This window comes from Formica exsecta, unplaced genomic scaffold (assembly GCF_003651465.1).
Source record: "Formica exsecta isolate Colony F162 unplaced genomic scaffold, ASM365146v1 scaffold15, whole genome shotgun sequence".
Classification (NCBI taxonomy): Eukaryota; Metazoa; Arthropoda; class Insecta; order Hymenoptera; family Formicidae; genus Formica; species Formica exsecta.
Genome location: NW_021848825.1, coordinates 2601488 through 2627401, shown reverse-complemented (window position 1 = coordinate 2627401; position 25914 = coordinate 2601488). Strand labels below are relative to the sequence as shown.

At 37.1% G+C, this 25914-nt stretch overlaps 1 protein-coding gene across 1 annotated transcript in view; it reads left to right on the top strand.

The window, feature by feature from the left end:
- LOC115232741 (puratrophin-1-like) overlaps nucleotides 1–25914 on the top strand; it is a 244851-nt gene that overhangs the window by 140839 nt on the left and 78098 nt on the right. The window contains exons 6-10 of the mRNA XM_029802803.1: nucleotides 525–618; nucleotides 704–796; nucleotides 1186–1275; nucleotides 3015–3232; nucleotides 3807–3945. Coding sequence (XP_029658663.1) covers nucleotides 525–618; nucleotides 704–796; nucleotides 1186–1275; nucleotides 3015–3232; nucleotides 3807–3945 — 634 coding nt within the window. The remainder of the gene's footprint in view (nucleotides 1–524; nucleotides 619–703; nucleotides 797–1185; nucleotides 1276–3014; nucleotides 3233–3806; nucleotides 3946–25914) is intronic.

Sequence of the window (25914 nt, the reverse complement as noted above, 5' to 3'; positions counted from 1 at the left end):
CGCATGACGACGGGAAGGAGAAATCGTAACAGCACACACGTGGGAGATTTTACCATACGTATGTGTACTACTGTGACACGCGATGACTCATGTGTGCACACGGAATTCTTCGATGGGAGCGATAATATTTGCTTAGGAAATTGGACGTTTGTAAATAAGATCCGATGCTCACCCGTATACAGCGGGATACGGTTTCATAAGCACTCGAAAGCAGCAAGCTGTGCTCGGCTAATACGAGACGACGGATGATTATTTTTAAATGACGATAACATCACGCAGAGTTAACTCTGAATATTACTGTTGCTTCAACGCTAATGACAATTTGTTACTTTATTTCTTGGAAATATTTTTTAACAAATATTTTACTCTAAAAATCGCTTTATACATATCGTAAAACGCTGCAATAGTAATGGCAATTTCGACTACTTTAATGATCGACTAGATTATATAAAATTAAGCAGTTAATGATCCAGAGTTATGTTTTTTTCACACTTTAATATTTGGTATATATCTTTAATTTTTAGCGCCGAACGCACGAAAGATGGCTTCACTATTTTCATACTCAGCGATTCTAAGGAGAGTCTGGAGTTCATGGACAAAATGTTGGTTTTGCTGCAGGTAAGAACAATTTCAAACGATCGAACGAATAAAGACTTTGTCGCACCATCGTCATAGAAATCATGCGCAATTGTTGCTTTTATAGGGCAGAATCAACGTGGCGCAGACTCTCGTGTTTCGGAATGCCGTGACAACGCATGGACCGATCGATTCTCTCTTACCTCTCAGTAACGTCCAGGTGAGTTCGACGGACAATAGAATCTCTTTAAACGGCATTGAACGCACTTTCTGCGGACAAGAAAATAGTTAATGCTCAATCGCTCAATCGTTGTTTTTGTCTCTTGGTTGCTTGTTGCGCGCTGCTGGTCTAGATTCCACGGTGCATTATATTCCGGTTTCTCGAGTGCCCGCACATTCGCGTTTCGTATATACGTGTACTTGCTGTCGCTTAGTACATTATTGCCGAGAGGTTTCCATTGTGATGAGGACTTTTTTGTCGTCGCGTAAACGAATATCGATACAAAAGCTAGAACTCGGTGTTTACGATAAATGTAATTTACGATCGCACAAGTACGAGCACTGAGCGACTCTGAGACATTATAATTACCCATAAACGTTTCCTTTCAGACTGTCGTCGTGAATGGCGCAACTCTCGCCAAATATATTTCCAGGCGAGAAGAAAATCACGATCAGATGCAATGGATCGCTTTTTACAAGGTAATTATGCCTTTATAATGAATATCTAGATTTGTGTCAACATATGAAAATTGAAATACATATCAACGATATTTAAATAGTGATTGGCAAATGTGAATTAATACAATTAAATCATTTAGTTAATTGAATTTGAACAATATACTTTATTTGGAATATTTGATAAAATCTCTCCGCCGATTTATCTTTTTTAAAATTTGCATATGTAATATCTACAAACGAGAAAAAATTAAGTTATTGTTACACCATATTATATAAATTTATAAAGATTAACGAACGAAAGTGGAAATACGGATAATATTGTATATCTTAGTAAGGCAAACCTCGCGACAAATTATTATCGCAACTTGTCGTTCAACGTCATGTAACCGAAAGCCACTTAGAGATCGTGATACTTAATATTGTGATAATGATTCGGCAGATTTGACAGAATAAATATATGTTAGAAATTGCTCGAGCGAAATAATTGTGCCTATCTGCTTGCTTCGATGATCTTCCGCAATGATAGTCGGAGAATTTATCGTCCGACCATGGTACTGAGCGACATTACCAATTTGTCAACACTTCGTATCAGTGATAAAGAATATTTGCATGTTTGTATTATAATTACTAGAATTTTTTAAAACTATTTTTTTAAATAGATTTTTTAAAATCGATTATTGTTTTTCTGAATTTTGATTAAATGTTACAAATACATATATTTATTATATTTCGTAACTTTTCGTATTTGTTAACTCTCTCTTTCTTTTTTATTCCTAAAATAGCGGTTTCTCGAAATTATTCGAACTCAATATACATGATATAGCGATTAAAGATTAATATTTTCAATTTTTCATTATAAGTTATTTACGTTTATCGATGAAAATTTTTTTGAGAAAAATTGATACGACTGGACAATCGAAAATTCTCAGTTGTAAATTAGGATGAAAAAAGGAATTTAATTAAAAAGAATTAGAAAAGAGAATTCTGGACGATCATCTTACGTAATTAATTCTATATCAAATTTTGAACGTCCTCCTGCAGTGATCAACCTATTTTACGACATTATCGCGATAGAATTGCCAACGGATTAATCTCGGGGCATTAATCGATCGATCGGCAAGACCGATCGATCTGCTGGCGCGCTTTCACAAAAATAAGACATTAGTATCGCGCACGTGTAGAGTCATATCGATTCACTTTTACTGTACATTTAAGCTTTTCGGCATTCCATCCCCAGCTTAACATACGAAAATTAATAATTTAATTTTTATGATAATCTTGATGTTATATCGGCCAATATTAATATATCTCGTTATATAGATATGTATGTATAATTAATTGATCGTATCGGGAATCGATATCGCTATGCCGAACATAGCTATATTCGTCGCGAGTTGATCTAATGCGATTGGTATTTGCGCGCACGCGATCCGATTCGAGCGAACGAATAATTGGAGCTAAGAAATCATCGAGATAATAGATAGTTCGGATTATTTGTTCTACATTCTGCAACAGTTATGCGTCATTCATTACGTACCTCTTTAAACAATGTGCTCTCTCCGTAAGATTAATAATGTTTGATCGATTACGGTTCATTGAATCGCGCAATCGCCGTATCAGACATGTCTACTTTTATACGTCGCTGACATTCCTTCCGGATACCGGTTGTCGATCAAGAATATTTCGTTGGATCGCGAGAATATTATCGGGAAGTAGATGGATCGACGCTTCAACATGATTGGTATTTTGATTTCCCGCAGGAGTACGACAGCCTCATGACGGAGTGGCAATCGGCTGGTCGCAGGTTGGCCCTCGAAATGTCGGAGTTGAAGGAATGCGCAAACCTGTCTGGCACTTTGACGCCCCTCGGTCGGCTCCTCACGGACCCCACATTGAGAAGAACGTCTAGAGATGCCGAAGAGGCTATCGCCGCGCTCGAGGAACGCGCGGTCCCGCTTTTGCACATCGAGCACGTTAGGTAAAACAATTTTATATTCATAATGAGCGCGCAAAATGCATTGTTCTTTTAGTATGTGTGTGTGAATTACATAAATTATTATTTTATATATCATATTTTACAAAAAATAATTTTTTTATTATTTTAATTTTCTTTTAAACGAAAATATTGATGTTTAATTTTTGCTTCCTTTGTATTAATCAATAGTCAATATCGTGTATTACATATAGTGTCTTAAATCTAATGATCATATTTGCAGTAATATAATTGATTTCTTTTTGCGAATAATTTTTGCCGTTAATTAAGATCGCATGAATTTGAAAAAGAGACGATTGCCAGTTTCGTAAGGCGAACTTGTTGATAATGTATATATCATATTTTGCATTTTTGCATTTTTATGAAGTATATATTGACCAAGGATATTTTAAAGCGAAGATAAGGAAATGCGGTAGTCGATACGCACTCAGTTCTGATTTGCGGTTTAACCTTCGCGGACTCGCGAGTTAGGTTTCAACATTTCATATACGAGAGGGGATGGCTATGAATTTGAATTTTTAACGGTGTGTAACGAGTTTTTTTTTTTTTATTTTTCCAGATTGTCGATGAAACGAGCCCGCAGATTGGTGGAAGAGGTGGGTAAAGCCGCCACCAGACTGGAGTCTTCGTTCGAGTCGCGACGCGCGACTATTCGCAATCTCGCGGTTCTACGGAGCATCGAGGATCAGGCGCACGAGGTGAGTCTTGATCAAATTAATATGTCTGCGAGCCATTCAACAAGTTCCATAAATTTTCTTCGTTTGCGATCTGTTTTGATTAATCCATAATCGAAATCAGCTTATTCGATCGACATTAGTCTTGGATGCTAGTATCAGCATAAATGAGTCAGAAAAATTATTGCGGTTAACAAAGTTATAGTTTCATATTTCTGATACACGAGATATACTTAAATATGTAATATGTATAATATATTTATCTACTATAGAGAGAATAGGAACAAAATGATATCAGTAGTTGTTTAATTTTATAGTTAAAAATCAAAAGAAAATATAGGTATCATTTTTATCATTTTGCAAGAGAGTTTATATATATACAATAGTAACATAATACACAATAATTATTCACCTTATCCAAATAAGATAAGACTGTTTAAAAAAATGATTTAAATTAATGCTGATTTAAATTAGCACGTTGTGAATGTTGCTTAAGGGCTGATGACGGCCACTGTGGCCTTGAACCAGAAAAAGATTGTCGGTGTACCGGCTTGTTATTCCGCATGCATGAAAGCCCGCCGTACATGGTACGCTCTCCCGTCTCCCCCCAACGATTACGCCGGAGTTAATGCACGCGGTGCGCTTATGCCGCATCTCGTATATACGCGATTCACCTCCCTCTGAGACGCACGTGGCCACTTTTCGCCGAGCGCGATTCGTCCATTGAATTCAGCAAGTCAGCCTTCCCTTGATCGACAAAGGGGAGTCGCACAAAGGGCTCCCTATTCTCGCTTCTACGAATGAGCTTTCGTTTTGAAAATCGCAGCGCGTATACCTGGTCGTTGACGCAATCTCTCGACTTGACGTTCGATCCCTCATCGATCTTTCGCGGTGCGTCGATCTGACCCGGCGGCTTGTTATTCTTTCGTCCTTCGCAAATACGACGAGGCTTTGTTAGCACTATCAAGAGAATTCAGCTCTTTCCATGTCGAGAAAGGCTGCATTTATTTATAATTTATTATATACATAGAGAGAGAGAGAGATGTATTTTATTTCTCAATATCTCTATCATTATTTGTATAAAATATTATATTCTCAAAAATAGATTTTTTAAATTGAATATAGGTTCAATTTTGTCCGAATGAAATTGTTTAGGAACATGTAGATCTAATTATGTGAAAGTATTTAAAATTTTAAATTACACTCGATGCGTTTTCTCTGGCAATGTTAGCTGATCGAGTGATCCAGTCACTGATTCTGAGAGATGCCTAAAGCAAACATGTGATAACGCGTTTTCCCCATGGTATTAGGTGCCATGGAGATCGGTGAACGCAATCTTGTGCCTCTCGGACGCATTACACTCGCTATTTTCATAATGACGACGAAGTCCGAGAACGTGATTGACGTGCATTTACTAACGCATCCGAGTATAATCGATAATGTGATGTAGGAATCGTGCGAGTCGATAAACAATCTAGGAAGCGGTAATATCGCGAGAAAGGTTCAATCGATATGTTGTCAGAATCCATATATTCTTTTAAAAATTTTCTTTTACTTTTTTTTACAAACTAATCAGTTTGCGAGAGCAAAAAAGGATTAATTTTTTAATTATACACACACACACACACACATTTATCTTGAAATATTTATATTTTATATCAATTATTATTTTAAATAACATTTCAAAAACAAAGTATTAAAAGAAGCAAAATAAAAAGAGCAAAATATATTTAGCGTAAAAATTGATCGAGAAATCGTATAAAACATATCGTGTAAATAGTACCGCTCAATCTCACATGCTTTTCTCGATTCTCCTTCTTGCACCGAGTCGTTAAGTCCGAACGCGGTTGAGGCGCGCGGCTTCCTACACGCACAAAGCATTCCTCGATAATTAGATACGGGATGCGTGCACGCTCCGTGTGCCGCGATGTACGCGAAGTCATATACACGATCGTCACCACGCCACTGGACTTTCACTTTGACGAAACCGCTACTTAACGTCACGTATTATAATTTTGATCCGCCGATAACCATGGTCCTTCGATGGATTTCGTTCGTGAAAGGAAACGGCGTCTCTCGCTACCATGGTTTGTCGAAACGGACGCGCATCCCGACGTTGAATCCCCGTCGACGGGGTACCGTTGTGAAACGCCGATCAAATCGTCGGTTTATTAATCAACGATTCGTCCTCTAAGTGCATACTTTGGTTATGCTGGCGCAACGAAAACCATAAAAGAGCCTGGCGGTCGATCCGTAACGTAGGCACTTCCTTATTGCTACGGTTAATCGCCGCCTCGCGACGTACGGATAATGATAACGGGCTCCCTCTTCGCGGGATACCGTGTGCTAGGACCGGCGGCGCAATGGCGCCCAATCGCGATTATTCATCCCCACGTGGTACTTATTATCTTATTAACCGCATGCGCGCGATGTGATCAGGAACGCGTAGTGGTAATGGGTAGTTTAACGCGTTTCGCCCGGATCGATTCATCTATCATCGGCAAGTGGTAATAAAGAAAAACAAGTAGCGGCTCGCGGGCGATAACGCGAGACAACATTATCGAACTGATTAATTATTAATTGGAATAATTTTCCCGTAAGCGCCACGTTGATATGTTTACGACTGGAGGCGCGTTAGCATCTTACCCGATGTGCATCTAAAGCACACAGAGAGGTCAGAATAAATTTAGAATCCGATAATATAGCAATTATATCTTCAAACTAAATATTAAATATATTTATTTCGATTGTTTCGATAATATAATTTGAAAAATCAATGAAAGTGTTGTATGCCCGCGTAGTTTTTAGGCTAAATCTAACTTTATTTCTTTTTTATTATTGATAATTTCGTATGAGTCTATACAGAAAGAATTTATAATAAAAAAGAGATAATCGAATAAATTATTATAGATAATTTATATTATTTTTACCGAGCATACCACACATTTATACCGGTAGCATTCTGTCTGCATCTGTTCATTCTTCTCCCTTTTCTTTTATTGGATTTCCGTTGGGATGCAGTACCATACGCTATATTTGATCATTATTTTGCCAAATAAGCTCAAGCACGCGATCGGCCGATTTTAATCTGGATGATTGCCACAGACATTTAATAGATCGAAAGTGCGTTCCGTACAGTGGCACGCATAAGGAAGGACGACGTGTCCTGACCAGGAAGTGGGTCGGCGGTCCTGACAATTGTTTAATTGTTCGATCGAAGTACTTCCATCGAGCGCTTTCACGTTACGGACGGTCGTACAGGGGAGGAGATCCATATATATTATTCAGAGTTGCCTCATCAGCATTGCTAAATGAGAATATTCTATTTCGTAAGATCTTATGATAATATTTCGAACAAGTCTTAGACATTGCTTCTTAATGTCGTGTCTCTTAATGGATAACTCTGTTATAAAAACCTAGTTATAGTGTACGACAATAATCTCTTTCACACAATAAGATTGCAATTGTTACATATGTATCTATATAGACGTAAGATATTCATTTTTTGCCTACAAGTTATAGAATGTTCTTGGCCGTTCTAATTTCAAATGATCGATACACGTGATTGATACATGCGAATCTATTCGTCTATAAAGGAGAAGTAGTCTCTCTCGTTTAACATTGATCGGTGGTTCACCTCGAGCGAGTGGCAGCGCCTTTCGATCGCCATAAAATTATCACGCTTTGTTGTCGGAGGAGGAGAACGAGAGAAAAAATCTAGAAAACACGCACGACAATAATAATCACGGTGATCGCCCGAAGCGAAAATCTCGTCGTGCATTCCGTTATTACGCGTTCTACTTTGATGATCCGTGGAGGCTCGTGCAAACCTCCTCCTCCTCATCTCCTTTCTATTCTTCTCATTATTAGTATCATAAAATAAAAAAAGTCTTTTCCCCCAAAATAAAGAAGATCAAAGAATTAAAAATGAACATATAAATAAAAAACAGAAAAAAGACTGAGTTATAATAAGTAGAGAAAAATGAAATTTGTTTTTAAATAAATTAAAAATATACCATAAACGTATAAAACATTTTTATATACCATAATAAGATTGCCATGTTGCATTTTTGTTTGCAAAATTAAACCAAAACGTTCGTCGGTGCACGTAATTGAGTTTTTTCATCGTACAATTGTTATCCTCTTTAAATTAAAGTTGAACGTCAAGGATCCGAAAGAAAATCAGTCCGACACTGTTCATCAATCGTTCGTGCCGCTGCGTGATCGCGTCGGCAACTCTCTGTTCCTCGTCTTTGACCGAACGCCGTATTTGGTTCACGGAAATAGCGCGCGTCGTCTCTCAACGACGGTCGGAGATGAGAACTCGGGCGGGAAAAGAGGAGCGCACTGATCGGACTCGAATTAATTGCCGTAACACCGGTTCCTCCCTCTCGACGAGAGCGAACGCCGCATACGGAATTATGGACGTGTATGGGAAAGTGTGCTGATTCGTTCCTGACACGAAGCGGTCTCTTTTCGCATGAGATTTTCGATTAATGAAACTTAATTTAAACTTCAACCCTTTATAAATGATTTAAGAAAAAAATTTCATATCAAAATATTTTTAAAATTATATATGTTTTTTAATAGCTTATTGCCTTTAGCAATGTCTCTTCTTTTCTTAAAGAGGGTTTTACGTTGTGAAATAATAACGAATGATAGAAGAAAATCAGAGATGCCGACACTGCGGTAATTAAAACGTTGAAAGAGAATCCGCCTTGTATGTAAAACTGATCGTGTTTTCATTTTGTAGTTTCATAGAAAGTAGCCAATGAATTACTATTCACCTCATGTGCGCGTGGCTATAATTTTGAATATTTTCTACATAGTTAAGATATATTTATTTCATATTATGCCCGTGTTAAGGCGTGTCCATCGACGTGAGAAATTTCCAATACAATATGTAAGCGCGCGGTGGACCATGACATTTTATTGAAAATATTTCTATGTTAACTTTTATAACGGTACACTTGCGATATAACGAGCTATTCTACGTTTAAAGGAAACGCACGCTTTGCGAAATCATTATGAGCATAATACGAGTACCTAATATCAGATTATTATGTTTCCTATTCTCGGAGAAAAAGAAACAGGATGCGAAACATTACCATAACTCCTTCCGCGAAGAATCCTGTTAATTCTCCGCGTTTTCCCGTTTATAAAATACCTTCTTTCTGCTACTCTTTCGTTAACCTTCTCTTTATACTTTCAAAATAACTTTCTACTTTGTTTTAACAATAGAAACTGCCGGTCGACATTTAATTGTCTATTAAATAGATCGTGCGCTATAAAAGGTAGCAAGTGATCGAACAAAGATTTATTACCGACGTCAATCTAATGTACGCGTATCAAGAGTAAAACGGGCTTTCTGAAAAAATAAACTTTCATTTATCGTCCTTCTTCATGTAACCTTCATCTTCCTTGGTCGCCGTGTATTTCTTGGATGCAATTCGCATTTTTTCTCACGTTACCATAATATGTGGAAGGCTTTCCAGATTCAGGATTAATACGAATCGAAGAGAGAGAAGGAAAAAGAGAGAAATGTGTGTGTTGCCGCCGGTTTGTACCGTCTCCTTCCGTTCGGCTCGTTTGTCTCGGTGGACGTGAATCGACTTTTACACCCAATTACGTGCGACGGATTGAAACCGCGTCACGTTTTACATTTACCCGCACTTTCCTCTAACTATTGGCCTGCCAGAGATGGTGGCCAGTATTAGAGAGCTCCTCCCGACTGACGATTACGGCGCATTAAGATCTCTTTGCTCGAGATTCGAGAAACGTGCCGAGTCTATCCACAACCCAAATTTCCGGTTTTGATCTCTTTTCATCTTTTGTTCCGCTTTCGTCATATCTCTGAGGAAATATCGGACTAACTTTCCTTCAAGTTTTCGAGTTTTAACTTTCAAAAGATCCAATCTGTTTCCATCGGTTATATAATTTAACTCTTCTTAAAATTATATAGTATATGCATCATATAAGCATTTAAGTTAAGAAATTTATTAAGATTTAACTTAAAAGAAATTTATTTTTAAATTAAGAATTTTATTTTTGCAATATTATTTTTAAATTAAAACATTTTTTATTTGATTTTTTTCACTCATTCTTTAAAAAAGATTTCAATTTTTCATATTATGTTTTATGTTTATTTCATGGATTTATATGGATAATTGATCTTATTCTTAGAAACATTATGATTGAATTAAATTATATATATATATTGCTTTTCGTATTTATAATGGTATATTTTTTTCAATCTTTACATTATTCTTTCTTATTATTCTAAAAAGGGCTTTATATAATCCAGCGCTAAATAGATATTCCGGCTGTCGTGTAAATCCGTATGCTCTCGTCACGCACGGACCAGCAATTCGCCGCAGAATGAATCTTAATAAGGAAATGCCGACAGTTCTCGAAATGATGCGCGAGAGCGTGTAAAGCGGACTTTCACGGTGCGATCACAGGGTCTGAGTAAATAACGGCGAATAAAACGCACACCCAGGCGAAATGATCGCGTCGCACGTTCTGCAACGAGGCACGGTGCACTTTGCATAATATCCTAATCTTCCATACCTTGTTCCTCTCGAAATGTTAAAGGCGCCGACTTTCTTTCACTTACTTTCATTCTATTTGCGTGATTGTCGGCGGAACTTCCACCTAAGAACTATATCGACAGTCAAAATTGCGGATTGAGATTTGTCGCCTTATATGGCGAAATTTTCATCTCGAACTCGAACTTTCCATTTCGCTCGATTTCTTTATGTAGTAGAGAACAGCCGGTGCAACAGTAAAGTAATTTGCTCCGCTCGTACAATTTGCGCTCAAAAAAATATTCAATTACCCTGTCGAAAGGCAACTAAAGAGGACGAAAAAAAAAAAAAAAACATTCATACTTAATAAGATCTTGGTTTGCGTAAGACTTTCAGAGAATATTTCTTGTTCGATGTTGACAGTATCAGCGAACATCTTTAGTGAAAAATCGTGTCAATTATTGCCAATAAATATTATCGTAAAGTTCTTGCATAAGCCATTCAGAAAAGACGATGAATATCGACCACGTAATGAAATTGCTATTCGGTCGTCAATGTATGATACATATATATATATATATATATATATATATATATATATATATATATATATATATCGGTGCATTAGAAAACTGTTAGTACCTAGATTGGCGATAAATATTGGTCATCTGAGAATTCATTAGAGTGCACTGTAGTGAAGGCCGCATTCGTTTATAATGATAGCAAGTACGCTGATCCCGCGGACTATTACAGGCATCGTTAGTGCAAACGGCCTGTTTCACGGTCAAACGCCCATGTCCATGATAATAAGCGTTCGCATCGGATTGACGATGTCTATTCCATTGGAACTGGGTGAGACGTGACTTCGCTGACGAATAATCGACCGCGATCGACCGCAAATGACGCGATTAGAAGTCGATAATTGGATTGTTCTAATTTCGGAAAGGAATAGCAACAATTTTATTTGACATTACGTCGCTAATAATATCATATACGAAGATATTAGATATATTTTCTGTCAAAACAGCAGATGAGATGAAAATTGTTATTGGAAGATGAATGGAAAATCGGACGAAAATAAAGGAGATTGAGTTTTACGCGATGAAAGTGATCCTCGAGAAAAATCTTAAAAGCGTGTCAGTTATAGAAGATTTATGCGATTTCGATCGTCAATCTAGGTATAACTTTCGAGATTTCTCTAGTTAGACATGGCCGGTGGAAAATAATACTCGCTTATCTATCGTTTGTGGAGTTGCTAGGAGAAAAAGATATTTCTTTTTTTATTTTATAATTATAAATGTGTATCAGATTTTGCAAAGTAAAAAGATAGATAAAAAAACTGAAATCTTTCATTCAATCTGGATAATCTTATTAAAATTTGCTTTGATTAATTAATCAAGAATTTCCAGTATTGTATCATATTGATTGAGATGATCCGTTCAATTGACAATTTTATTTATTTTAAATTTTTCTGTAGAGATTATTTGAATTTATTTAATGATTAATACTCACACGAGAGAGAGAGAGTAAGATGATTAACCTTTCGACCATAAATCAATAGCGCTAAACGCGTACTTTGACTACCTGCGAACTTCCACTTGGACAAACGAAAGTGAGCTTCGACTCGTACAGTTTCACTGCAATCTTCCTGAACAGTTAGCGGCCCAAGAAAGTGAGTTTACGGACTTGAGCTCGAGGAAGAAGCGGAAGGTTCACATTGCCCTCGGTGCCACGGCAGTGATGACTCACGAACACTCGGACTCGATCTCGCGCGAGGGCAAAAGTCTCCGAAGGCGGCTTCTTTCCATCAGATAAAGAGATGCGCCGGGCACGGCCGACGAAGGCGGACGCTTTTCCCGTTCGGGAGAGGGCCTCTCTTTGCGCTCACTCTCTACACCGCTCCTCGGCGCATATCAACGCGTAAGACAAGTCCGGGACCGCATACCTCTTACGACCGCCTGCCGTTCTTATCTGCCTATTGTGCGTGTACAGTCGCGTTGCTTCGTTGCTAAGCGTCGTTTTACTCCTGCAATTTCGTTGTCCCGCGAGTAGCCGCTATCTCCTCTGTCGTTACACAGCTCAAGATGATAGCTCGAAACTCGAATTTTCGTCAGACAGTTGTTTCCCGCGGTAGATTGTACGATTTTGATATTGACGTTTAAAGATATGCTAAAATTGGAGCTATCTTGATAAACATATTTGTATTGAGATGAGATTATATATATAAATATCTATTTGGGGGACCGCAGTAATAATTGATGAAAATTAACTATTATATTAGTCGTTCTTGCATAAAAAAAATTAGTCGTGTTTATCTTACGTCTGTTCTCATTAAAGAATATGATAATGAATTACAGTGAAGAAATAACTAATGTTTCTTTATATTAATTGAAATATCTATAAAATAATAATACTCTATGAAAAATTCTTTCCTGTTGTATATATTTATATGTATATTATACATATATCTTTATAAAAATAATCATAAAAATAATTAACATATATTTTGTAGAAATAATTAATATATATTTATAAAAATAATTGTATTTAATTTAAACACATCGAGGGTATTAATAATGCAAATCTCTTATTCTTCGTTCTCGGATTTTCGAGTCTTCTTAATGACTTTCGCGAAAAATGCGATCCATTAAGAAACCGACAGCGTGTGTATTGTGCTTCGCGGCGAGTCGCGCTGCTTGTATTGCGCGGCCACCGCAGGATGCATCTAGCCAAGAGACTCGTGTAAGGCTGATACCATTGTTGTACCGAAGCATATGCAAATAAGTATGCGGCGACCTCTTTGGCATGTCATAACGCCTTATAGGTATAAAGGCTGCGTTTCCTGCCACAGTGGCGACGAGTCGGTCGTCGTCGTCGTCGTCGTCGTCTCGTCGTTCTTTTCCTCTCTTTCTCGCGTTTCTCTCTTTTTCTCCTTTTCTCTTATGCCGCGACGCGCGGTTTATCGTTTCTACGAAAGACCCCACAAAGGACAGGATGTCCACGGGTCATTGAGTCTCCTTTCCGAGGATCCTATTCCCTCTGGTGGTTCTCCTATAACCCTTCCGTGAGCCTCTCTCTTTCTCTCTCTTCTCACCGCAGACTTGCCGTTTGCAGAGAATCTCTTCTGAAGTAGATACTTCGTAGAAACACATGTAGAAAGGTGGCAGGTTTTACTTTACTCCGCCGTGTATGTTTTTCCGTAATTATATCGGGTTTTTAATTAATATCGTGAATTTTAAAAAATTGTTTTCTCTTTCCTCTTTGTATGTGAAAGCTAGGAAAATATTTTAAAAATTATGACTTTTTTATCGAAAACTGAAATCTTTTTTTACTGAAATTAAATAAATTATTTTGAGAATGGTCTGTATATTTTCCAAAATTACTTTTTTAAATATTTTATTTTATATTAGGTAATATATAATATTTAATATCTTCTTCTATTTCCAAGTTAAATTCAATAAACTTTATATATTTCGCATATTTAAATTAATTGTATGAGGAGTCTCTGGGATAAACAGATTAGATTGTTGTTAATAGGCAAGCCAGTGTTAGAAATTAAATTATTTATAGACGATCACATTGACACCAAAATGAGTATAATAAAGTATTATGGACTCTCTTTCGTTCTCTACGATTATTTTAATGAGGAAAAGTATTATGGACTGTCTCTCTACGATTATTTTATTTATGGCTTCGTATAATTTCCACTCTTTCGATCTATGTTTTCCGCGATTTTCTCAACACAGAATGTAGAACTTTCTCATGAATGGCTTCTCTTTTCACGGAAGCACGAGATAACGAATACTTCACCTTATACTTTTATACGTGCCCTTTTGTTCCTGAATCGGACGTGAGAAACGGGCTTCAAGAATTTTCCTCACTTCTGTTTTTTTTTTATTTTCACATTGCGCTTCCTGCATTAAATTACGCGTAAATAATAACGTTATGAGCTTTGCTTAGAATCCGCCCGATGATACGCCGTGATTACCTTTCACTTATATTCATCCTCCTTAGCGATGATAAAACTGTTAGATTAAAGTTGATCTCTTCCTCGTGTATCGTATATTTATAAAGGTCGATATCTATTTTTCAATCAGTTACTTGTTACTTTCAATGTCGGGAATGATTTATCGTGATTCCTGCGCACTTAACCGTTTGATAAATCACCGACTGTGTATATTAGAGATGAAAGATTGCGCAACATTCCGATTAAATTCTAGTTAGTCTCCAAGAAAAATTAAACTAAATTACTTGAGAGAAATATATATAAAAAACTTAATTTAAATAAAATTCTTTAAAAGATAATAAAAGTGAAAAGTATAAAAATGGAATTGTTGACATTTATTGTTGCTAATATTATATTATCTTATCAATGAAAATACTTTTGAGAATAATGGAAAAAATTTATTATTATTTTTTATACTTTTTTCTGCAGTTTTACCATTACAAATCGAAATTATTTCTAATATATAATTAATATTTTTTATAGTATTTCTGATTTATGATCCAATGGGGAATATTAATGTTCATATGTTTACTATGAAAAAAAAATTATATGGTAGTATCTGTATGTCTTTGATTCTTTTGATATGGAAGTGTCTCTCTTCCGCGCATGCGGCGTCGCTCGTGCCAAAACTGCATCCGTACCGGTGCACGAAGGAAACGGTAGAATTGCGTGACTGGCCGGTATTCGGTAACAGAACCATCGGCGTCATTAGACTTACCGGAGTATTATATCCTTCGTGTTCGCTAAGGGGTCGTGAAACCAAGTTTCGGAGCTCTTCGTGGCATTACGGAGAGTTGGGAGGCCAAAAGCGATATCGAATGTCTGATCGTGCAATTAGAACAAAACGAAAGTTAATGGGATTAACGCTCTCGGCAGCCCAATAATAGCGATCTCGCGGGACTGAATCTCTTAAAAGAATCGTCACGAATTACAATTGATTCTAGACTTATACAATAACTCGAAGACTAATAATCTTGTTGAACTGGTGACATAGACTTAAGTAGAATTGATTCCTTTTTCCTGTTATGTATTGGGTTGAACGGAAAGTTCGTTCCGTTTTTTACTAAGAGATGAAGACCGATAAAACGGCACGAACTTTCCGTTCAACCCAATACAATAACTTTGAACTCATTTGAAAGATAATTTAATTCTCTACAACTTTTGTTTCGGTATTTTTGTTTAAAAGACGCATACTTTCCCTGATATTTGTAAAAATGTAAAAAACAACCGTGATTTTAGAGGTTTTTGGGCGCTAACTTTTTAAGGAAGCATTTTTCGATCCATGTTTATAGGAAACTTTTTGTTCGGTATTAAATTATCTTTCAAATGAGATCAAAATGATTGTAGTTCGCTCCATAGGTTTTGAAATAAAACAGTTAATAACCAATTTCAAATGTACCGGAAAGTGTTTTTTCGGCTATTGACGGTTATTCCAAAACCTATGGAGCGAAGTATAATAATTTTAGTCTCATTTGAAAGATAATTTAATTCTCTACAACTTTTGTTTCGGTAATTTTTGTTAAAAAACGCATACTTTCCCTGATATTCGTAAAAATGTAAAAAATAACCGTGATGCCAGAGATTTTTGGGCGCTAACTTTTTAAGGAAGCATTTTTCGACCCATGTATATCGGAAACTTTTTGTTCGGTATTAAATTATCTTTCAAATGAGATCAAAGTTATTGTAGTTCGTTCCATAGGTTTTCGAATAACCGTCAATAGCCGAAAAAACACTTTTCAGCACATTTGAAATTGGTTATAAATTGGTTTATTTCAAAATCTATGAAGTGAACTACAATCATTTTGATCTCATTTGAAAGATAATTTAATACCGAACAAAAAGTTTCCTATAAACATGGGTCGAAAAATGCTTCCTTAAAAAGTTAGCACCCAAAAACCTGTAAAATCACGATTATTTTTTACATTTTTACAAATATCAGGGAAAGTGTGCGTCTTTTAACAAAAAATACCAAAACAAAAGTGTAGTTTGCTCCATAGGTTTTGAAATAAACCAGTTAATAACCAATTTCAAATGTACCGAAAAGTGTTTTTTCGGCTATTGACGGTTATTCGAAAATGTATAGAACGAACTATATTTATTATGTTAAAGTGATATGATTTTGATATAATCTATTAACAAATATATGAAATTAAAAACGAAATAATAGTTAGAGAAAGAGAGAGAGAAAGAAAATGTTTTCATCACAATATAAGATATATGATTACACATTATAAAACTGTATATCTTTGATGATAAAGCATTACTCATGAAAATGTCTGTTTTACATGAGACCGTAACATCTTTTTTTTTTTTTTTTATTACAACGTAATTGTTTGGTCGACGGGAAGGCGTCGTAACAACGCTTGTAAAACTTGAATAGGCGTTTAAATAGTTAGTGCGCACGCGGTGCGAGGTGTAATTTACCAATTATTGCTAATTGAATTGAGCAGTTTAATTGCGCAATGGCGCGTTTGCGCTCGCGAATTCCCACGTTATTGGACCACGCCGACCTTGAGGAAGAGTTTATCTTTTCCGCCCTCCGTAATCTGCCTTTGGCACCGCTAATACACTGTGACTGATTTAAGGCGCGTTCATTATAAAGCCAGCGAAGAAAGACAGAGCCGGTTCAATGAGAGGGAGGGAGACTATTACGAAGAAATTATGGGTGTAGATTATGGTCGAATGAGATGAGAGGTATGACGAAGAATCTGCGCGCGCGACCGTTAGGAGAGATTGAGAGATTCTCTCGTTAAAGGAGAGAGACTAGAGCAAGAGAGAGAGAGAGAGAGAGAAAGAGAGACAAGATGAGAAAGGAGTAGATAATGTAATCGTTCATTAATTGTGATAATCGCGCGTTTCAGATATCCGCGAACGCTCTCTCTTTCTCCCTCTCCTTCTCTCTTTCTCTCGAACAACTACGAGCGCGGCATCGAAACACACCGCGCCCGTATCGGCAATTAACTCCGTAATTAGGCGTAAAGGCGATAAACTGTGCGCACGCAACATAGCTATACAGGCCTGAGAATGGTCGATTCGATTAGCGCCTCTCCCCGGTCTCCTTATAGAATCTCCTATCGTAACTCCATCAGGACTGCCTCATGACAGGCCCGTGTATTTATTCGTATGCGCGCGGAATAATAAATCGCACCCTGTATTCTCTAGCATTCGCGGCCACGAGAACCTTGACTTTGATACCGGCTGGATAAATATCGCCCTGTCGATTGCTATACGAGACTCGAATATAACGCGCGAGAACGAACCGCTGCGATTGGCGGCTACGAAGCTATCGCGATTATCGCGGAGTCACCGTTTGCGGAGATACGCATAAATATAATCTTTAATATAAAGCTAGTTCTAATTCCGTTATACCTTTGAGGAAAGTATATCGGCTTTTGATATCGATGTTTGACTGGCCAAAGGCAGTTTATACTTATCAAGAAGGAAAATTATTTGTATTAATTTTATCACTGATTATAAGATATACTTTATATTATAACATTCATATCAAATTTTTAAAAAAAATTTTGAGTGTTACTGACCGCCTTTAAATAAACCTAATTTTTCAAAAATATTAATCGAGATTTCACTAAGATATTTTAATAAAATTAATGTATATTAAAAAATCGGAGAAAAGTAGGCGTCAAATTAAAAATAAGTTTAATGCATTGTACACAAAGAATATCTCATAGAATTTTAAATAATATATACATAGAATTTTGAAATTTGAGGCCAATTTCTTACGGAACACCCTATACATTTTCTCTCTGCCGTTTGCCCTTGATACATGTTTTTGATCTTCGATGTTATCCTTCGTGCGAGCGATCTATTTCGCCGAGCCGGGCCTACGAAAAAAAATTCACGTCGAAGGTTCATAGGTCTCGGCAGGAAGGCGAACGCTTCATCCTGTAGGAAGTGCACGATCCATGGATCACGCTCGCTACCAATGCCTCGTCGTAACCTCACGGAGCATATCGACTGCATCGCACGTGCATGCGCTTTGTAAATATTTGTATGATGTATAGTGTGCCGTGTACACATACAGTTCGTACCTTAGCACCATCTTCGCCATGACGTATAGTCGCGAAAAAATGATCACGCTGCGGAATGCTAATGTTCTTTAACATTTCGAAAAACGAAGCCACTTATGTTCGATAGAGTGGACGCATTAATACAATACTTAGCAAAGGATGGAATAATTTTTTTTTTTTTTTTTTTATTTGAACGTTTTTCTATTATTTTAAATAAACAAATAATGATAAACATAATAATAAAGAAAATATTAGTAATATCAAAAATAAAGATTTTCTAAGCACGGATTGAATAAATGCAAAATATGTCTACATATATAGCATACAATTGCAACAAAAACATAATTTTTCATCTCTCTTTCTTTGATTTGTCAATGTCAGAAAAGTATCACGTCCGCGATCAAGCGAGATTTACTTACGATCGTCTCAGTCCACTTTTGTACATTACTCTGGACAAATTTATATGAAGCGGCTTGTATTGGATCGCATCTCAACGGCTTGTTGGGGACGGCAAGATCAGACTGCGTGTTCTCTCTCATCGGTGTTGAAACAGGTTGCTGTACGCGACACCTGCTCTCAGACCTGAAAATTCTTTCGCGAGGCCCGAGGGTCCTTATCGAGTTCGCTCATCTCCAATCAGGCCCACCGCGAGCCAATGAATAATCCTGATGATATTTCGCCGGCATTAAACCACCATACCTCCGCCCGCATCGTTGTCGTTACTCACCGTCCTCCCGCTTCTGTTCTCTCGTTACTTTGTAATTATTTCTCAGCGAGACTACCGCTGGAATTTGGCCTTCAGTTCGAGAACACCACGCGTGTCAATTTGGAGACTTTGAGTCTTTTGCACGAGACTTTTACGTATGTATTGCATCGATTATACGTGAACTTCAAAACAATCGTGTAAATACATATAATATATGATAATTAATATAACAATATAGCTTTTTGAGACTTAAATTCACATTCGAAGCAATTAATCCTAATCGTGCAAAATTACTAAGGCAGTCTAAAAGAAATTAATTTTATAATAATAATAAAAGTAGTAATAAATAAATTGTTAAGTATAGTTGACCTCGCGTTATTTCATACACACATCGCGGTGTTGAATATTATATTTAAATAAAACTCGGGGAATAAGAGTGAAAAGTCGATTGCTGTAACATGATCACAATCCTCGCGAGACGGAGAAATTACGCGGTTTCAAGGTAGTAAACCTTAAGACCGAATGAGAAAGTGTTATAAGGATCTCGATGTTTTATTTGACGACCTTGGATTACCAATGGAAACCGAGATACGGATATAATTGCGATCACGAGGACTTTCTTCTTTCGCCTTTGCTCAAGTGAATTTTTGCAGTGGCAGGAACGATATTGCTGTTAATTCCCCGCTGTTGCTTCTTTCGATTCACAGCAAAAAGAAGATCCGAAAATGTGCTTCCTGCGGTCGATGATTCGCAACATGATGGCAATCCCGGTCGTTATCTCGCAGGGTATTAAATCCTTCCTGCTCGTTTTTTCAGGGCGATTGCTCGATGTCCACATTGATGTGTTGATGTTTCCGTTTATATCGGAAAGTCTCTTGAGATTTGTGCTCCATTAACTTTCGATGAGAAATCGATCTCGATATTATTAATTCGTCCCGTGAAATAAGTTTCGAGCGAAATCGGCAACCGCGTGCCGAATGTGATACTTTTATCTGAATCGTTTGCTTGTATCGTTCGTATTGCTTGCTAAAAGATAAAATTATATAGTGTTTCCGCAGTAAATATTGCGTAATGATTTTATCGCAAAGTGGATCCGCAAAGTTGCAACTGTATAGTGTCCAGAAATGAAAACGTATGAAACGAACTATAAACGTATGAAAACGTGAATTATCGCCCCAAATTGAACGATAAATTGTTTGACTGATAATAAAGAAGCGGCAATCAAAATTCAAAGAAAATGACTTTTCGTCAGTCAAATTTATAAAGTTTTATAACGAATAGCACAAGTATGCGAATAGATTTCGAATTAGAGATATTCTGTCTCTCAAGAACTTTAGTTTTGTTCTCGAAAAATAAAAATTAATTTTTTTTTTTTGTAAATTTCACCTAAAACAAGAACTGTTGTTTTATACCGAATTAAAAAGTACATTATGTGTAAAGGAATGCTGTTTAATTTTCGATCATATAAATAGGTTTCTAAAATATCCTCGACTCTTGCGGAATATAATCTCTGTTTTTGCCTATGTATATAAATGAACTTTAATAGCACGCGGGCTTTGTTGGATCGATGACTCGGATATTGCATCGATCTCGTAATCTTATCGAGTTCGTTGACCGACATAACGATTGCCGGGGCGACGCAATTGCGCAATAACAGTGGTAAGTTTCACGATTCTCGATCGGTCCTTTGTCGATCCTTTGTCTCCTGTACGGAACAAACATTGTTTTCGCGACGATAAGGCGCGTCGAATCACGAGGTGCCGCTGTCGCCGTCGTTTTTCTTGGCAGACCGGCCATTCTTGTGCAATTCTTTAAGACCCGTATAAATTACATATCCACGTTTCTCTCTATCCGTCGTTGTTGCGACACTTTTCTCTCTTTCTCTTATTCTCGTTCTTGCCCTCGCTCTTCTCTCTTCCCTCTCGATGGGTTTCGCGAGCGACTTTTATTGCCTGATGCTGTAATCTTCATCGTAACATATGTATATAAATATATAGATGTCCACTTTGTCGCGAGAACATTTCGTATACGTTTGCGACATTCTTGCTCAGCGTGGAATATTGCGATTACATATGGTCGATCGAGAGTGCAATCGCAAAAGCGTGATCGTAATTTGCGCGGGATTCCTCGCCGGAAGTCATCATTATCCTCTTCCCGCGACTATCTTTTCCATTTGTAACTCGCGTAGGATGCTGTGGCCCACTCGCACACAAAACTTATTCTCTAATTTGTTGCCCAAGATAAGGAGAGCACTTGACACTAAGCCTATTCAAAATATAGAATTGCTTCACGCAAAGATTTTTTGAAGAAATGTTAGTTTTTTTTATTACATTAGAAATAGTTTTGCTTATATTAATAGAATATAAATTTAAAAAATTATTATCAAAAGAAAGAGATATATATGCAGCGTTTCAAATAGAAACATTACGAAAGAAGACTTTTTTGCTGAAGAAAATATAAATTTAATATGAATAAAAAAATATAAATTTAATTAGAGAATTTATAATTAAGTATTTTTGAATAAAATATATAATTTTTCTAGTAAATTTTTATTTTTGAAAATATTTACAGATTAACATGGTCAATTATTTGCTTAACTATCGTTAATTAAAACCTATTTTGCGTTACGCATTTGAAGTGAACTGTTCTTTGACTAAACTCGCATCACTTTGCGTCGTTCTAGCATTAGCTCTTTTACGAAAATTATAATTTTTTCCGGTAAGAAAGTATCAATGGGATTCTATACTCGCTCGTCGCGAATCAACGAATGAATCACCGAACCTGGCGCATTCTTGAATCGGTGATGAGCGGAATGACTGGTTAGTTTCTGGAACGCCCTGGTATGCTAATTGCCATGTCTGTGCGTAAGCGTGTGTATGCGCAACGTTCCATGTATGCACGACGCGTGTACGCGCATTAATACCACCTGAGCGCAGTCAGGGTGACCGTGCGGCCAAATACGTCGTGTATAATCTAATCCGACTCTTGCTATCTTCTGCTTTCCCTGTCGTTCCTGCGGTTAGTCGGTTCTCTTTTTTTCCAGGAATGGATCTTGAGCTTTCAAAACTCGTAATTATTCCTTTTCAGAAATTCTAAGCGAATTATAACTAAGAATTTATCTTTTCTTTTTAAAAGTATTACGTTTCTTCAAAAGTTGGTGATTGAAGTTTAAGACACTTGATCAATCCTAATACATAATTTATACGCATAGTCGTCTTTTAAAATATTATATCGAAATATATGCGTTTATGTCTGGATTAGATGTATTAGATTTTTTAATTTCTAGATACGCTTTAAGATTAATTTTTAGATATGCCTTCATCTCTTTTCTAGTTAAGATATACTTTGAAATGCAAAACTCGTTATAAAGGGTTATGACTAATTCGATTCATTAATTAAACGAAGTAAATTGTCATTGCATGAGAACGAGATTTGCTCGACTGTAGAAACAAGGGAATGATAAATAAAATTTATTTCCGGTTATCCTGTTTCTTTCAAATCGCTAGCCGAAAAATCGAGAATGGGAGAAAGTGATAAGGAAAAATTATATATTTGTTTATCTATTCTTGTTTACCTCGCTATTGATAGAAAAGTTGGTATCTAATTGATATGCGTGATAACGCACGTAATTGTGATGTTATCGCGTTCTTGGTACTCAGGCGCTTGGGAAGCCACGAGGATTCACTTGTCAGGGGAACTCTCTTCATGCGAGCAACGATGCTATTATAATTAATCTCTCAAAGTGGAATGCGCGAAGTCGGTTGTGACAAATTCCCGACGGTATCAGCTGCAAGTAGCTCATTATTATCGCTACTTTTGCGCTTGGTGTTGTCTCTGCCGATCCTAATCGACACCGATCTTCATACCGGTCGGCGTCGTTTCGCTGCATCATCACGCATAAGCCGCATCTGCAATTTCATCACAGACAAAGCTACGTATGCACACTCGCATTCAAGACGATCATTCGAGGAAATCTCCCTGATCCGCGTATGCAGATACCGGTACGCCGGTGTGTATTATCTTTGCATAGTCGTTACGAGTTGCATTAACGCGTATCGATACAATGTTTAATTCATATTCTAAAACAAATAACACGCGCGCGTGATATAAGATTAAAGATCTCGGTGTTCATTAGAAGAATCGAAGGATGCGTTGGAAATTTGTTGCGATCTTATAATTCCCGCGCGAGTGTTTAATCATTCAGGAGAGACTAATTAACGTCGGCGTGGTATCCGGCCGCCGGAAGTGTTAACAATGAGACGCTCGTTCTCAGGAAGCAAAACACCCGCTACGCGAATCTCACGCGGTAGGGGCGTTTGACCTTCGACTGCGGTTCACGGATCTGTCGCCGTTATTTTTCGAATTGGCTTGGGGATTTTACACCACAGGACGAGAGAGAAAGAGAGCATCTCTTAAAAGTGCTGCATATTAAACGCGGTTCGCTCGTGAATTATGCGGCACGAGAGATCTCTCGAAATCCCCGTCGCCGGTGGTCATATTTATTCGAGATCCATCCGCTGGACGAAGATCCTTATTACAGGAAATAGCTTTACGAGATCCGGTCGCGTCGTTAAGTATGCATGTCTCGACCGCAGGCACGACTCTACGTCCTGAGATGTTTGCGGAGCATGGGACCTTCTAATCTCCCACTGATCTACCACGGTTCTATCTCTCTATGGTTTCGTGATATAGTCGAGAAGTCTCTTACGTTTTTACTTACGATTTTAAACGGCGGATCTACCTCAGACTCTCGGGTAATCGGGAGAATAAAATCCTCTCTACATCAAATTTAATCTTCTTCATGTCGTGGAGTAAAATTAATACCAATATGCGCGTACAATCCTCTTACAATATTCCTCATTAGCATTGATAAGAATATTGCAATGATAATACTGTTTAAGCGATATAGTTGTCTATATGCATATTTTAAGATGATTGTTTTTGTAACTCTTATTTGCATCGGATTAATTTACATTATGTGTATTAATATATTTTTGTTTATAGGAGTATAAGTTTTGTTGTCTATTTTTATATTCAGACTGATTTATAAAGAATTAATATTTGATATTCATATAGTAAAGCTTTCACATATTATTTTGTTATAGAGATCGAATTTTTCCTTTTTTTATTTTCAAGCTTTTTTCAGTCTATTTATATTATAGTTTGATTATAAAACCGCATACATAAAGTAAAGATAAGATAGTTGAAAGAGTGAGACATATAGGGTAGAAAGGATGATAGATATCTTTCCAATTGGATAAAGTAAGAGAAGATAAACTTTCCTCCTTTTCAAAATTAATGAAAGTCAATATAAAATTATTACCAAATGAAAAATATTTAGTTTCTATTTTATTAAAATTAAGAGATATTAATTACATTTTAAAAAATATTTTTTTTTTTTTCCATTATGTGTCATTTCTCTAGCTTTATCTCAAATTTGCTAAGATTTTGTTAAGATAAAAGAGCATATTACAATATACACTCATACATATTTTAATGAAAACATCATATAAAATTACTATACGATAAAAATTATTCGCTAAGCATGAAAATTCTTGAGAAAAAAATTGTAATTTAGAGAAAAGAAGAGAAAATATCAACAAGTGCAAAATTCTCGATATCCTTTACCGTCGTATGTACCTGTGAAAATTAAAGGTGTACCAGGAGCAACGTGCTCGGAGTCTCGTACGTCGCGATAGATAGGTGGGGCGCATGGTTCCCGGTGTGGCGTAGGTACGTCTTAACCTGAGATCGGTTCGGGCTCAGTAACTCCTTCTCTGCCGCAGCATCCGATCGCAGCAACGAACGTCGCGCGCGAGCCACGAAACCGGCATTAAATCTGGAGCTGGTCGTTCGCGTGTCGTCAATAATCGCGTGATGTCGTGCACGAGTGCACTGTACCCATTAGAACTGGCTCCTCTCGATGAGATTGGCCCGAAAAAGAATAACATTGCTACCGTGCCATCGCTAGGATCATCGAGGTTTTAATTTGATTTTTCGGAGCAAGCTCTCCCAGGTGCTAGGACATAGATAGAACGAGAGCGGATAACAAATTGTTGAAACGTCGCGCGATAAACGATCGAAAAATGTGTCTCTATGAGATCGGATCACAGAATATCTTGCGGACATTCCTCGTTGACACATATAGATACGAGTGAGTCGAAGTGAGTCGAAGCGATTGCTTATCATGATTCATATAAACTTTCATAGCATAAGAATTTTCATATATGCATGCTGCATGACGTACAGCGCTCTAGGTGATGTTTCTCGGCATGTTTTTTTTTTCTTTATTTCTAATCGTCGTTGACAGTGATTAATTTCTGTTCCTAAATTGATAATGTATCCATATCCGTCGATTGATGGGACAATGTTCCTTTGTGTAATTGTTCTTTCAATTATGAGCAGTTGTACAATTTAATTTAAAAAAAAGATGCGTGTACATCGATGCATAATTGATATCTGATAACGCGCTCTGTTCGCCGCATAATCCTCCATTATCTCGCGTTCCATTCATGAATTGGTCATGGGGAAAGTATATCGCGCTCGGCGTTGCTTTCTGGGGCATTTCACGTTCGATGACCCACAATTTACAGCGCCCGTTACTTATCGTCCTTCTCGTATCGTTTATCCGGGGAACATCTAAGAATCATTAAACGAAGATATCTCGTTCGACATACGAGGTTTACGGTCGATCCTTTATCGATGCGGCTCTCCTCGGGCTGTTAT